This window comes from Phoca vitulina, unplaced genomic scaffold, assembly GCF_004348235.1.
Source record: "Phoca vitulina isolate PV1807 unplaced genomic scaffold, GSC_HSeal_1.0 scaffold46, whole genome shotgun sequence".
NCBI lineage: Eukaryota > Metazoa > Chordata > Mammalia > Carnivora > Phocidae > Phoca > Phoca vitulina.
Window position 1 is genome coordinate 6,972,342 of NW_022589749.1, and position 16,032 is coordinate 6,988,373.

Here is a 16,032-nt window from a genome sequence, read left to right on the forward strand (position 1 = left end):
GGTCACATTTTAATTATTAGCCTGAAAGGACATTTCTCAGGGAAATAAATGAGTCTTCTTTCTTAAACTAGATCCCCAACACCTGGCATAGCCCATAATGACAATTGTTAATTCTTCCCTTGAGAGAGCAGGATGAGTAAACATGAGACTCCGCGTTACCGAACCCCATAGCCTAATGGACATTGCCAAGCAAGCGAACTTTTCATCCCAGCTTGAGTGCCCAGGGCACCCCTCACATGGGAGAGAAGTTTAGGGTGATTCAGGTTTCCGACCCTAATGAAAGGAGACCATTCGCTGAGAATATCAGGGGAAGCGTGCCGAGCGTAGGTGTGATCACATACCAAGATGGTCTGCTGACCGCGTCCGTGGTCACAAGGCCTTGGTTAGTTAAAGGTCCCATATGAAGACTTAACCACTCAGTAAGGCTGATGATGCTTTCCAAGAGGCTCTTGCCATCAGAGATGATGAACCAATAATTTGCTGAGCAATAACATCTTCAAAAGTTATGTTTTTAGACCAAAGCTGCCTAACCGTTCTTATGACAGATTCAAAATAACCTCTTCTCTACTTTTTTTTTCCTTAGATGATCTTTATATGCAGTTTTGTCATCTTCTATTAAAGTGTTCTTTTATGATACAACCATTTCCCTGGATAGTGTAGGAAGGGCCAGTCAGATTCTAGCTCAAGCGTGATATTTACTCACACCAACTTGATCAAAACCAAGGTGCCACCAAATGTCAATAAGTCAGCTAAATAAATCTAGGATTAAGGGGGGGGGGGCGGAAAAAGGCTATCTCTGGGGGGAAAAAAAATGGATTTGGATTTATTTGAATTAAGAAATTTTTGATTCCAGAAATGACTTTTCTGTCCTCTCTGGCTTTTTAGAATGCTTAAATGAAGGTGAAGTTTGAGAGTTTAGGATAAATGAATCTTGCAGCCTTTTTTTTTTTTAACCAAATTTAATAAAAAGATTATAGTTTTTCACACTAAAATAATTTTTAACCCTAATACCTGGGTTTTTAAAAATGGGCCTTAAAATTGTCAGTGTGCTGTGCTAGCTGGTTTGGTGGATGAACTCTCCTGGAAAGCGAAGATACTCTTAGACTGGTAGCATAGCTGCTGTTGCTGTCCTTACAAATCAGACTGCAGGTATGCCAACCTTTTTGTTCCTTTCTGTTCCAGCTTGTAAATCAGCTTCAGAAACAAAAGTGATATCTCACGCTGTGCGGCAGCCTGTTTTTCTTCGCAGCATGTCGGCTCCTTCTGACCTGGAAATGATTGGTAATGAAGATTTGGAATTTACTAGAGCAAATCAGAGGTAAATGGCTAATGGCCAAGATTGGATTCCCACATGCAGCTGAATACATTCATCAGAGCACGCTCCCTGAGTGAGTTTGTTTTGTGATCTAGCACCGTTTTGTTTTCCTGTAGGCGGCGCCACGTCACCAGCCACCGCAGCAGCTCCTTTACACTCCTGCAGTCATTGGCCATCGAGGACAGCAGGGACAAGCCCACCTACAGCGTCCTGCTGGGGCAGCTGTTTGCCTTCATCGGCACCAACCCTGACCAAGCCGTAGGTCGTGTTTTGCCGATTACAGAGGAATAGCACCTGACAGCACGAGGTGGGGGGGGTTGGGCGTGCCTGTGACAGTCCCCAAGAGTCAGGTGGACTTCCTTGTCATGCCTTTCAGGTGTCCAGCAGCAGCTTTCTTTTGGCTGCACAGACGAGGTGGCGGCGGGGGAATACTCGCAAGCAGGCGCTGGTGCACATGCGGGAATTGCTGACGGCCGCTGTGCGCGTCGGGGGCGTGACACACCTTGTGGGTCCAGTGACTATGGTCCTTCAGGGAGGACCCAGGTCAGTTGCTTCTAGTAGTTCATACCGTCCTGGCCAGAGTGGATGAGAGGCGTTCATTCCAAAGATGACTCTTGAAGCCAGATCATAGACGGTGGTATTTACTAGTGTTTTCCCCTAAAATATTTTATTTTTATTTTTTAAGAGCTCCACAGTTTTGTAACAATGTCAGCATATGTAGCAGAAAGTAAAAGTGTCTTTACTCCCCTTCCTCTCCTGAATTCCACCTTGTTCACTAAGAGCTGCTTTTATCAGCTACACACACAAATGGCTGTTTAATTCTCTTTGTACACAGAAGTGTGTATGTGTATGATTTTTTTCTTAATTCAGATTATATTGTACTATAACACTGGAGTTTTGTTCAGCATATCTTGGATATATCTGTCTTTTCATGTCAATGCATGTAGTTCTCCTTTATAGTTTTGAAGAACTTCATGGACCTCCAGGTATGGGTGGCTATGTCTTATTTAACTCCTCCCCTCCTGGTGGACACATGGTTCATTTTCTCTTTCCATTTTTTCTGTTTTATTTTTGCATTAATAGCAGTGATGTAGTTAACATCCTTATGCCTATATTTTTGTGTACTTTTGTGCTTATTTTTACTGGATCAATTTCTAAAAACCTAATTGTAGATATGAACTTTGAAGGTTTTATCACTTATTTGTGAGGAGTTTTTCTATGCTCTTCCCTACTGGGCTTCAAAGATCTTCAGGTAGAAGTAGAAAAGGCATTTGTCTACAGGTCCTGGACTAGAACTGCCTGGGGCTACTTGTGTCTCCTGACAGCTCTTTGAGAAATTCTGGCCAGCAAGCAGAGAGCAGAGGCTGGGAGAAAAGAGCTAACGTGAATATCCTGAGAAATTTCTGTGTCAATCAGGAGAGGCCAGGTTACTGTTTGGAAACAAAACCCTCCAAAATCTCTGGTGCACAAAACAGGACTTCAGTTCTTGCTCATGTCCAGCACGGGTGCGCCTCAGCCCGTGGTAATCCTGGAGAGCCTGGGTTAGAGGAGGGGACCGCCATCCCGAAAGCTGTCAGTCCCCTTGTCAGAGCTCAGGGTCATTGGCCAGGCTGGTCACATGCTCACTGGCCACCACAGCTCACTTCCAGAATAATTTCTCCACAACCCTGGCAGCATTTTTCTTTTTTCCCTCAGTAATGTCATGTCCAAACATTTAAAAAAAAATGCAGAAAATCCCAAAGTATAAAGTAAAAATCACCTGTAAATCCAACACCTTAAGATAAAACCTGTTAACATTCTAGTGTATCTGTTCTGTCCTTATTCTAACCATAGATATCTCCTATAATGTTTTTAGTGGATGTATAGCACTGCATCATATTCCTGAACCTTTATTCAGATTCAATCCTGATTTTTCAACCTTAGATTTTATTTACTTATTTTTGCTATTATAAACAATATTCTGTAGCATATCTTTGTAGATAAATCTGGAGAGTTCCAGTTTTCAACTAATATTAATTGCTGTAGAATCTACCCCAGGTTGTGTGTTTACACTGGGAAAGTCTTATATCAATTGGATTCTCATACTCTGCTGATAATCACAGTGTGGACTTGAAAAGGACACTTAGTTAATCTATTTGGGCCTTGATTTTCTCATTAGTACAATTACATTTACAGAACTCAGTGCTGCATAGGATATTGTAGACATGTTTCAAATGGTTTCCTTATTAAATGTGTTTGGAGATGTGGAGTACCATTCTCTTGCTCTTAGAGATATTGTGGACTTTAACCTTGTAAGGCTCCGAATAATCCTGGTAGGGAACCCTGCTTGATTTGACTTAGCCTCGGATTCCCCAGACTTTTCTAGAGTGTGGGTATTATCTCTGAGGCATCTTAAGAAATGCTGTCCAGTAGTCTTCTGTGGTCCTGCAGTCTGGGAAACACTGGTGATCTCTAAGATCCCTTCAGTTCTCGATTCACCTAGACACTCTTGGATTTCTCAGAAGAATGCTCCTGCTCTAATGTTCACTGTCACTCTTCTTGCCATGGTTCAAGAAGCCTGCACTTTGGTTCTGTTTCATAGAATTGAAGAACTAACCTGTGGTGGGATGGTGGAGCAGGTCCAGGAAGCCTTTGGCGAGACCATGACCTCTGTCGTGTCTCTGTGTGCTCGTTACCCTATCGCGTGTGCAAATAGCATCGGACTTTTGTGTACCATACCTTATACCAGGTAAGGAAGGCAATGCTTTTTATTGTGGGTAAGTTACACTGCAGTGCAGTTGCTTAAATAAAAATATTTTTAAGTTAAAAATTGGGTGGGGGCGCCTGGGTGGTTCAGTTGGTAAAGCGTCTGCTTTCGGCTCAGGTCATGATCCTGGGGTCCTGGGATTGAGTCCTGCGTCAGGCTTCCTGCTGAGCTCATGCTCGCTCCTTCTCTGTCAAATAAATAAAATCTTTAAAAAAAATTTTTTTAATTTTTAAAAATTGGGTTTTTTTTTTGCTTTGATTATCCAGTGACACTATCACTGTGATTAAATGAGCTTCATCCTGACAGACACCTAAAGTTACTATGTACATTACATATTGTTGAATTCCTACATGATCAGAAGTGGCCAATAGGGATTATATTACATTGTCAAAATGGAGAGGTTTGAAGGAAAGTAAAAGATCTCTAGGAAATTTTTTAACATATTTGGCAAAAATTTTTTACGAATGCATTTATTTTCTCAGTGACCTTATGAATCCCCTTATAATAAAATAGATAAGTTTTTTGTATTATGGATGGGAACCTTGAGTTGATTCTATCAATTTTTACTTAGCTATTCTATATGAACAAACCAAAACTTGAAGTTTCTTATTTATGAAGGAAATCCTCATTGTAGAGAAATATTTCTGTGTTCAGTTATGCATGGTAGTATCCTAAGTAATAGACAAGGAACTATGCTGACTTGTTTTACGCCCCTTTGATAACCTGGATCTTAAACCTGAGGGCTGGACAGTGACGTTTATTCTGTGTAACCCTTTCCACCTGGCCCAGGAGTGAAGAGAAGTGCCTGGTGCGCAGTGGCCTCGTTCAGCTCATGGATCGACTGTGTAGCTTGAGCAGTCAGACGGAGTCCAGCTCCAGTGAGAAACAAACCAAGAAGCAGAAGGTGGCCACCATGGCCTGGGCAGCTTTCCAGGTGCTAGCCAACCGCTGTGTTGAATGGGAAAAAGAAGAAGGTAAGGAGCAGGATTCCATTCTAGAATTCATTGATTTCTTCTGTTGACATGTTTACTTAATTATTTGTGCTGGCTGGGGGAAAGAAAGGCTATATTAAATTACATAATCAGATGGGTTTAATTAATGATTTCATGAGAGCCTCTTCATCAGCATCCTTCTCTGAAAATTTATGGCTACACTATGACATTAAATAATATCCTAGCCCAGAGCACCTGGTGCTAAGTGAAATAAGCCAGACACAGAAAGACAAATACTGAATGATTTGCCTTACATGTGGAATCTAAAAAAGCCAAACTCCTAGAAACCAAGATTAGAACGGTGGTTGCCAGGAATTTTAGGAGGAGAAGAAGTAGGGAGATGTTGGTCAAAGAGTCAAACTTCCAATTATAAGATGAATAAGTTCTGGGGTCTAATGTACAGCATGGTGATTATAGTTAGTAATACTTTATCATATTCTTGAAAGTTGCTAAGAAAGTGAATCTTAAATGTGCTCAAACCATACACACACACACACACACACACACACACAGAAAGGTAACTAGTGAGGTGATGGATGTATTAACTAGATTGTGGTAATCATTTCACAATGTATATACATATCTCTCTATATATAATCACGTTGTACACCTTTTAAAAAAATCACATTCTATAATCTAAATTGTATATAACTTGTATTTGTCAGTCATCCCTCAATAAAGCTGGGGGTGGGGGTGGGGAATGATAACCACCCTGAAAAAGAGTACAGTAAGCCAGGAAATCGAGAAGATACCTTTCATGTTCTTTTTGTCAACACTGCTATCAGTCTCCAAATAAATATTTCTATGAAATGGTTTAGTTGCATTTTCAAGTGCTACTTCCTAACTATATTTTTACCATCCCAGTTGAAAAAGTAAAGTTGAAGGATGATGTCTCCATGATATCCCAGGCCTGTTTATATAGCTTGGTTACTTATCTTTTGTTCATTCACTGTGTGTTTTATTGTCTTGAGAGTCAGGCATAAGATGAACAAGGCATTGCTCTTCCTCCTAAGAAATATGGTGCAGTGGGGGAGATAGACCAATGAGCAAATGATTGTGGTGTGGTTAGTGCCGTAATTGAGGTGCATGCAAAGTGCTGGGCCAGCACAGAGGTTCCTACAGACTAGTTGTGCTAGAGATCAGGCAAAGCTTCCCAAGAAGGTGACATGTGAGTTATTCTTACAGGTTAAAGAACATTTCCATGCAGAAAAAACAGTGTGTGTAGGCACAGGGATCCAAGAGAGCATGGGAAGTCCAGGAAATGACAACTAATTTGTGTGGCTTTTTACAAGAGCTGCTTGGGAGGGGGGGGGACTTCTGGAACTACAGTGAAAATGAAAGATCCCAAAAGGTCTTTAATTGTGTTTGAAGAGAGAGAGGGTATGAATTAAAAATCAAGATGTTTTCATCACAGTAAAAAAAAAAAGGGGGGGGTGATTCTTCCCTGTTAATTGAAGTATATTCCTTGTTTTGTATGAATTCAGTTTTTGTTAAGAATAATGTCTTTCCCCAACATTGAATCGTTAACCTTTTTTAAGTGCAGATGTTATCTAACGAGGAGACACTAATTGGATAGCTAATGGAATACTGAGCAGGTTAAAGAAAAATTGGGCAAGAGGAAGGCTTAATGTAGGGAGGCTGAGAGAGGACTCGCCACACCTGCAGGCTTACCATGGCTTCCTTGGGTTCTCACCTTTTTCTTTTTTTCTTTTTCTTTCTTTCTTTTCTTTTTTTTTTTTTTTTTTTTAACTCTGAAGGCGGCTCCACAGAGGCGGTGCACTCAGGTCTGGCCCGTCAGGTGTCCAGCCTTCTCACCAACCATCTTGCCCGAGCAACTGAGTGCTGTGGTAACCAGGCTGCTGGGAATGACGCCCTCCAGGACGTCCTCAGTCTTCTCAATGATCTCTCAAGGTATGGAAGGCCCAGCCAGAGCTGTGAGAAAAAGTGGCTTTCCTCCTGAGTGATTGGGGTTCCCTTGGGTGGTGACTGTCTTTTGAAACACCTAAATTACATGCTTCTGCTTCAAGAACGGTGGAGAATGAAATCATTGGGAAGATAGGAGTTCCAAAATGCGAGGATCATTCAGGTGAATCTCTACATTATAAAACGATACCCTGTGCTTTAATACTTTGCTGGTAACAGCTGCTGGCCTTTCAAGTCCATGCAGTTGCATCGAGTAACCCAAAATCCTTACCCTCATTATAGCAAGATAATCAGTCAGGACCTGTAGTTGACTCATGTTCTCATGCTGTGTCTTAAAAAAGAAGACAATCTGTGGAGGTTTGATACCATCCCGTGTAAGCCGTGAGGCCCACAGCCACTGGTCCACATAAGGCTACTTGTTCTTTGGCTTCTCCTGGACTTTTTCTTCTCAGTGAGATGCCACAGGGCCTGTACAACGCTGCGCAAGCCCTTTGGTCTTGAAGCTTAAACAGGAATAAAAGGCTGAAGGGAAAGTCTTCCTAGTTTGGGTCGTGAAGTTGTAGTGCTCTGTGAACCATGCTGGACTATAGCATCGCAGTTCAGTAAATTTCATCAGGGATCAGAAAATACTCAAAGATCTTTCTTTTTAAGTACTATTGACTGGGGGCGCCTGGGTGGCTCAGTGTGTTAAGCGTCTGCCGTCAGCTCTGGTCATGATCCCAGTATCCTGGGATCAGCCCCGCATTGGGCTCCCTGCTCAGCGGGGAGTTTGCTTCTCCCTCTCCTGCTCCCCCTGCTTGTGCTCTCTCTCTCTCTGAAATATATAAACAAAAATCTTAAAAAAAAAAGGTACTATTGACTGGTCAGTTGAGAGCTTTCATTAGATATTTACCAAAAACCTTAGTTCTCCTTCATAAAAACATAGTGCCAAATCTGTGTCTTCCTCACAAATCAGTTCATCTTCATTTAGGGAACTCTTGCTTCTGAATTTCTATAGTCCAGTATGCTCACCTTGTGTACCTTTTCTTCCTTCTTTTTCAGGAGTCACATAGGTAAAGCCATCCTGAGCCAGCCAGCTTGTGTGTCCAAACTCCTCTCTCTGCTGCTTGACCAACGCCCGTCTCCAAAGCTAGTCCTTATCATTCTTCAGCTGTGCCGGGCGGCGCTCCCACTGATGAGTGTAGAAGACTGTGGAAACGTGGAGCTCCCGCCATGGAGCTACTCCGTTCCCTCCCTAAACAGTGAGCAGGAGGATCCCAGCGACCCAGCATCTAAGATTGCCTCATTGCTCTTAGCAAAGCTGGCAGATTACGTGGTCCCAGGTGAGCAGCTGGTTGGAGAATGGCACTGAGGTGCCCACTTGCTGGGGACGGCCAGCCTGAGCTTTCCATTGTTGGTTAGCTGCTGCTGCCACGCCTCTCGCAACGGAAGAGAGGGACATGGGAGCGGGAGGAAGAGAGACCAAAACTAGAGTCCTCCCTGCGCAGGGGATGCACAAATAACACTGCCGTCGTTCTGTTCGCTTTTAAAGGATGTCAGACAGTTCTTTCTCCAACTGCTTCTGAACCTGACACTACATTGACAAAAACCAGTCCCAAGAATTCCTTAAAAGGAGATAAAGATCCTGGAGAAGAGAGTGAAGCAGTGGATGGCAAGCTGTCTATCTTTATCCACAAGCGGGAAGACCAGTCATCTCATGAGGTTCTCCAGCCGCTACTAAGGTGACTGATGATTGTAATAGCTACATGCCGTCAGGCACTGACCATGTCCCAGGCACTGTGCTCAGTAAGCCCCTTACGTACATCAACTGTCCCAGCCCTCTTGACAACCCTAAGAGGTAATCACTGTCATCCCTGTTGTTACAGTGGAGAAACTGAGGCAGAGCTGAACCACAGACGCAGGCCTCTGACCACAGAGCCCAAGCTTTTATCCACAACTCGGTACTGTTTCTTCAAACCCAACAGAGAGCGAAAGCCCTGTTGAGAATGTATTGTTTGTGCTCAATGGAGAGTCTACAGTGTGATTTGGGCTTCGAGAAGGAATAATGCAGTCTGGTTTTAGTCATTGGCATCCTTCAGCCATTGGTAAATTTAAGGGATACCATTGACTGTGAGGTGGAGAGATAAACTTCTTTAAAGCTATAATTCATTGAAGTATGAATGGTATGATTGCTCAATAAGGAAGTAAAAATATACTTACTGTCCAAAGATTACAAACCCACGGGGCCCTGTTAGTGGGAGCGAGGATGACGGGAAGTCCTGCCACAGAACATGAGGGAATTTAGGACATGTGTGAATGTCTCAGGGAATGACTTCTTTCTTCAAATAAATGATGTGATGATGGTGTCATCCTCCTAATTGGTCCCTTGTCTGCCATCATGGCAACTGAAAGCACTAATGGGCCACTAGCATAAACTAAGCGGGGTCAGGCAGGTCAGTGCTAGATGCAGAAATCGCCAAGAAGGATTCTTGGGCATTGAGAAACTTCACAGTACAAATTTGCTGAAGGAGTTTTTGGAGAGCCAGGTTTAAGAGGAAGAGGAAGCTGAATTATTAGAAAGATCCAGTCATTCACACCAAGGCATCCCACCCATGCTGTTGCTAAAGTCCCCTCACTTTGGGATTTAGATCACTTACTGAGTGTCTCCCAGGTGCGCGGCCTTCCCTGCATTGTAGGCGCAGATTCTCGATTTTGTTCAGCTTTTTAGTTTGCACGTCATTTTCATGTAGGTTTTAATTATTACAACTGTAAAAACAGCTGGTGTTTTAATCCCTAAAAGTGCTATAATTAAACAATAATAAATAATTTCCTTTTTGAAAAATTGCGTCTACTGTGGATTTTAAAATCCTGTTGTAGCATATAATGCTGGCCTGGCCAGTACTAGGTTGCCTCACAGCCTGCAGCCCCACCTTGACCTAGCCTGTAAGATGGTCACCTCTCTCTGCTTTCCCTTTTAGTAGCTCAGAAGGACGGCCCTTCAGACTTGGTACTGGTGCCAACATGGAGAAAGTCGTGAAAATGGACCGAGACATGACCAAGGTAACCCTAATATGGAGACACCTGGTCTGACAAGACCCATGATTGAGGGACGTTTACCATACTTTAGGTTTGCAGAGACATTTAAGAAGAAAAAAAAAAGTTCCCAGAAAGAGGCAGGGTGAGAAATTGAAGTCAGTGGTTTAACTGAAACCATTTTCAAGAGAACTAGTCAGAATCAATTTGTCATTAACGCTAAAAAAAAAAAAATGTAAAAGAGAATTCTTGGTTTTGACCTAGAAGTTTTCCCTTAGCTCTATTAAAGTTTTGCAGCCTAATGATACTTTAAAAGTGAGGGGCGCCTGAGTGGCTCAGTCGGTTTAGCATCTCACTCTTGATTTGGGCTCAGGTCCTGTTTCAGGGTTGTGAGATCGAGCCCTGTGTTGGGCTCCGCGCTGGGCACGGAACATGCTTAAGATTCTGTCTCCCTTTCTCTCTCTGCCCCTCCCGGTACCAGCATGTGCACGCTCTCTCTCTTTAAAAAAAAAAAAAATTAGTACTTCAAAAGTGATAAGATGTGAAGATTAAAAGATAATAGATAAAGGGGCCCCTGGGTGGCTCAGTTGTTAAGCATCTGCCTTCGACTCAGGTCATGATCCCAGGATCCTGGGATCGAGCCCCGCATCAGGCTCCCTGTTCTGCGGGGAGCCTGTTTCTCCCTCTCCCACTCCCCCTGCTTGTGTTCCCTCTCTCACTGTCTCTCTTTCTCCCTGTCAAATAAATAAATAAATAAAATCTTAAAAAAAAAAAAAACAGATAAAAAGAAAGACACATAGCCCATAAAAAATATAAAAATATGTCCATGTTTACAAATTACACAAATAAGGGAATAAAAATAGTAATATATCATTTTTCACCTGTCAAAGAAAACTGATAATACCCATTATTGTCAAGGTGAGGGTAAACAGGCATTCTCTAGTGTCCAGAGACAACCATACTTTTTATGGTTTTATTTGTAAAAAACAAAATAGAATCTGTATACCCATAAATAGGAAATTGATTAAAGAAATTATTATATGTCAATTATACCTTAAATTTTTAAATTTAAAAATTATATGCATACCATGAAATACCATACAACCGTAAAAAGAGCCAGGTGGATCTGTATATGCCAATATCAAAACACATGATAGTTTGATAACTGATAAAAATTAAATAGAAAAACTGATCCATGATTATGTATGCCAGAATTTGCATGGAGACAAATCCAGAGGACTAACAATTATATGACTGGGTAGAGTCATGGGATGTTTATGGGAAGTTAACTTTCTACATATAGTATTTTAACATGTGAGTTTTTGAGAAACGAGCCTGGATTGCTTTGGTAATGGGGAAGCAGGCTTTAAAAATTAAGGGAGCGCAGGAAGGTGACAGTCTCAAACCTCCCTCCAGGGCGGCTGCTGTGAGGTGATCACAGAAGAGGCTGCAGCCGCTCTTCGGAAGGCAACCAAGTGGGCCCAGTCAGGCCTCATCGTCAGCGTCGGGCCACCTGTAGAGTCCGTCAGCCCAGAGACTGTGAGTGGACTGTCCACAGGCGACAAAAAGAAAACTGCCCAGACCTCCATTTGCCGAGAGAGGAACTCTGAGCTCGCCAGGTAGTCTTTCCCTGTCCACACTTGTCCCAGACCTACTTTGTGATGGACTTGTTCTTAGGGCTTTAATTGTATATCATCCCCTTGACCTGCTGGAAATGAGGACGGAGGGCTCAAAACACCCATCTGAGGTTGTGGTGGGCGAATAGGGTGGCGCTCCTGGCTGAGTGGGCATCTCTAGCCAGAGGGCTGTTTTTTCTGAGGAAGGCCACTACCAGCAACATCAGCTACAGTTTTTTGGAGTATTAGTAAACTCACGTCTTGCTGCCTTTACTTCTTCCAAACCAGCCCAGCTGTACACATGAACTCCTTTCTCGGAGTAGACAGGAGGAATGAGTGTTGCCTCCAGGAAGTTTGCGAGCTGTTCTGTGTTTGCAGGCCAGGAATAGGTGCGGCATAGTGTCTTCCCTCACTCCTGGTGGTTTATGCCGTTCAAGTTTGAGGTCTGCTGTTCCAGAGGATTCTTTAGTTAACAGAAAGAGTATGAGAGAAGTGATTTAATTTAGCTTCTCTTATTCTCAATGAAATCCACTTTTTCTTGTATCATTAGAAAATTTTTCCATCTGTTGATAACCCTAAAAGCCACTTCTCTGCATTCTTAACCATCGCTGGGCATTGACCCTTTCCCTCTTGACGCTCGCAGGACTGACCCCGTCCGACCCTTCATCAGCGGGCACGTGGCGAACAGCATGGCCGCAGAAGTGATCGCCTTGCTTCATAGCTTGCTAATGGCACCCGAGTCAAATGCTGCTCAAATATGGACCACAACGGCAGAAAAGGTTAGCACAGTGTCACTGCTTAGCTGAAGAAGCGAGGAGGAAGTTTGTGTTCTCTTTTAGCATTTGAATCCTGCCTAGCGAGGGTCATATTCTAGTAAAGAGAGAGTGCCCAAATTGGCCAGACAGGCTTGTTAGCGGTTTTCCCCCTCAAATTTGCTTTGGTTTAGTCGTTTCACCTGTTAACCTGTGTCTCCTGTCACTGTCATTTCTGATTTTACAGAAGACGGGACCATATTCTCAGGGGGAAGAATGGCACTCCTTGTTTCTCCTTCTTGCTCATGGTCAGCTGGTACCGACATTAGGGAATCACGCAGCCTTGGTTTATTGGATTTGTAGTAAGTCCTTAGTAAGGATTTGTAGTAAGTCCTAAGGAGGCCTCTGTGATACATACCCCCCAAATGCTCTATCAGTAATTCATCATGACAGATGGTAGTCTAGTTTCCTGAAAACTAGGGAGCTCTATTCAATTCCCGTTTGCCCACAGTCATTTTTCAAGTGATTGCCTTAAGGAAATTGGGTGTTGAGTTGTAGGCAGTAAGCTGTGATGGTTTTCCCTCAGATAAGTTTTTCTTCTCCTTTGGGGTTTTGTTAACAGTGTTCGATTCTCCCACATTCTGAGGTTGTGTGTTTCCAGCCTTGTCTAATCACATGAGGCAAATATGGCAAGATATCAATGGTCAGTTGATAGTTACTTCATCCCTCCCCTAGCCAGAGTTCCTTCAGTACACGGGAGCCAGCCACTGTTATGGACACTTCATCACTCTTCATATCGATAATAGCCAAAGCTTTAACTCCTACTACACGGCTGCTTCTTACATTTAGGTTCTGTCTCGTGCGCTGATGTACATTCCACAGTTGGGGAAATATGCAGAGAGCATTCTGGAAAATGGCAGCAGTAGCGGCAGGAAACTCGCCAAACTTCAGAGAATCGCCCGCCAGGCCGTCGCCGCACTGTGTGCCCTCGGAGGCTTCAAAGAGACCATCAAGATAGGGTCTGAGGTTCAGGTAACCAGCCAGCATTTCCCAAGTCCCTGCTCTCCCCAAGCTACTGCATTCATTGATTAACTGATCATCTGTAAAGGTGGTATCATCCACCCAGTTGGACAGAAATCCTAGTTCTTCAAGCTAAATAAGGAATCTGAGAAACTCATGAATTCTAATCCACACTGTGCTACCCGTTATTCAAATATTAGTACAGTACTGTATAATGTTAATTATAATACTTGTGTCCCATGGTGTCACTAGTATTTTAGTGTTGGAAGTTTGAGGTTCTATCCTATTGTGATCACCTTGACATAGGTTTTAGGACCTATTATTTTAACTCCCCTTCAGTGCTTGGTATCTGCACTGTAACGAACTGTTCCTGTAATGCCACTAACAGCAGCTGTGAATTTACTTCTCTGCACCGAGCCCATGACAGAGTTGCATACACCGTCAGAGCTGGTCGGTGGTGCTAATCCATCTTTGTCTCTAGGTTTTAGGTAGAGGAATATCAGGAAGCATCGGAGTAGTGGCTTCTATCAATGAACAGGAAGGTATAGCTACAGTCAGATTCCCACCCATAGACTGTAGAAAGACTTCGCAAGCATCAGACACATTGACTATTCCATTGTCTAGACTTTGTGTTCCAAGATCAGAGGTAAGGTGATTTTTAAATGCATTATTAAATGTCACTACAAATGGTAACCATACTGTAATGAAAAATGAGTGTGCACACAGTACAGGGGCACAAATACTTGTTTATCTTAAGTGTTACTTAGGACGTATATTTATATATTGGGCGTAATTACTTAATAGTAACATTTGTGTGAAGATTTTCACCTAGATGACAAAACTCATTTCTTTGGTTAGGAATATTCCACAGGGTATTGTATTTTTAATTGTTTTGGTCTAGTTTGCAATTTTACGTATGGTGATTTTATTTTTTTTAACTGAAATTTTGAGAATTAACTCCAGATAATAACACCCTCATTTCTTATAAACTAACTACTTGAATTTAACTTTTTGCCATGCCCCCCCACCACCATCAGGCACTGCCTCTTCATAAACTGTCCATTACTGAGAAGGTAGTACAGGCAGTCCAGTCCATGTTGCTTCCTCAGGAGGGAAGTCTCTCTATTCACACCTCACTTCCTGCAACAGGAGATGGGTCAGCTCCTGTGATGGCAGTCGTTCGGCTCCTGGCTGAAATAAGAACAAGGTGAGCACCCTCCAGAGATCCCCTAATGTGCTGGCTGAGGTGGTGCAGGCCACAGAGGCGGGGGGCCTTCCTGGGCCCCTCCACTCCTGGCTTAGTGGGTCCACGGTGTGAAGTTCATGTCAAACTGAGAACAGAGACGTTCTCTTGTGCTATGTTTACTACATTTTTGTTACGTTCCCCAATTTCTGCAAGTTTTGTTGCATTGTGCAACTTCTGAAATTTAAAACAGTTTAGCTGTTCCCCCAAGAAAATAAGCAAGCAGTCAAAAGGGGACCTATGGAATCTACACAAGGCTCCACTGCTTTGCTTTGGGAAAAGCACTTCGTTCTATCCTAGTGCATCTCTCTGCCGCTTTACCTTGTTTAAATGGCTCGTGCTATGTTAATATACATCTGGTCCATCACTTTGCAAACTGATAAGGAGAAGAACTAGGGAATGCCCTCAAGTGGGAAGAGAAGTTACTTATGTTTCCAGATCAATCCAGTTCAGAAAAAAAGCAAGAGGAAAAGGGAGTTTGAACCTTTTTGTAAATTAGGGGACAAAGTTGATTGAAATGCTTTTCATAGTTAACTCTTTAGAGAATGAATATTGATAACTTTGAAATATTATAAATCTTTTAACATTAAGAGCATGCCTGGTCATGGCCCAGCTTTTAGAAGACAGCTTATTCTGTGAAGAATTCATACAACAGTGTCCAGCAGCTGTCGAAGTGCTCAACCTAGTAGCCCAGGAATGCAGTGCTGGTAAGTACCTGTGGCTTTCCTGTTTTATTAAGTGTTATCAGCACATTTCCAGTTTGATGATGGAATGCTAACATGCACACGCGCACGTGCTTGCACACCCCCCCCAACACACACACACGTCAAGTAGCTAAGCTCTATAGACCGCACTTAGCACAACTTTTATCCCAGATCTAGAAATGTAAACAGCTTTCAGTACGTACAAAGGAAATCGTTTTTCAATTTAACTTGAGGACCATGCCATCATGTTTTCTTTCTTCCATTCACATTAATTCATTGCATTTGTTTCCCTGTTAGAATTTTATGAACCCTTAGGGCTACTGATACTTTCTGACTATTGTCATTGGCTACATTTGAGTTCATAATCAGGAGTTTGCACTAACTTCTGTGTGTGTGTGTGTGTGTGTGTGTCTGTGTTCATGGAAAAGTTTAAACACAAAAATAGGGAGACTAGTAAAGGGAACCCTCAACAGTTATCAACTCATGGTCAGTCCTGATTCATCTGTGCTGTACCCCCCTCCTGGATTGTTTTTAAGCAGATTCTTAGATATTACTTTACCCATAAATATTTTAGTATGTGTCTCTAAAAAAAAAAAAAAAAAAAAAAGGACTGTTAAAAAAAAAATGCAATACCATTATCGCATCTGAAAAATTAACAGTAGTTCTTTAATACTAACTAGTCCGTGTGCATCTTTCTGATTTTCTCATA

The 16,032-nt window shown here is 42.5% G+C and overlaps 1 protein-coding gene across 6 annotated transcripts in view; it reads left to right on the forward strand.

Moving 5' to 3' along the window:
* Positions 1–16,032, forward strand: part of HECTD4 (HECT domain E3 ubiquitin protein ligase 4) — a 178,441-nt gene that overhangs the window by 107,477 nt on the left and 54,932 nt on the right. For all 6 annotated transcript variants that reach the window (XM_032431524.1, XM_032431525.1, XM_032431527.1 and 3 more), the window contains exons 30-44: positions 1,183–1,318; positions 1,432–1,573; positions 1,692–1,858; positions 3,897–4,043; positions 4,851–5,035; positions 6,811–6,964; positions 8,018–8,298; positions 8,508–8,697; positions 9,934–10,015; positions 11,405–11,607; positions 12,248–12,383; positions 13,206–13,388; positions 13,858–14,022; positions 14,414–14,583; positions 15,211–15,326. In XM_032431524.1, coding sequence (XP_032287415.1) covers positions 1,183–1,318; positions 1,432–1,573; positions 1,692–1,858; positions 3,897–4,043; positions 4,851–5,035; positions 6,811–6,964; positions 8,018–8,298; positions 8,508–8,697; positions 9,934–10,015; positions 11,405–11,607; positions 12,248–12,383; positions 13,206–13,388; positions 13,858–14,022; positions 14,414–14,583; positions 15,211–15,326 — 2,457 coding nt within the window. The remainder of the gene's footprint in view (positions 1–1,182; positions 1,319–1,431; positions 1,574–1,691; positions 1,859–3,896; positions 4,044–4,850; positions 5,036–6,810; positions 6,965–8,017; positions 8,299–8,507; positions 8,698–9,933; positions 10,016–11,404; positions 11,608–12,247; positions 12,384–13,205; positions 13,389–13,857; positions 14,023–14,413; positions 14,584–15,210; positions 15,327–16,032) is intronic.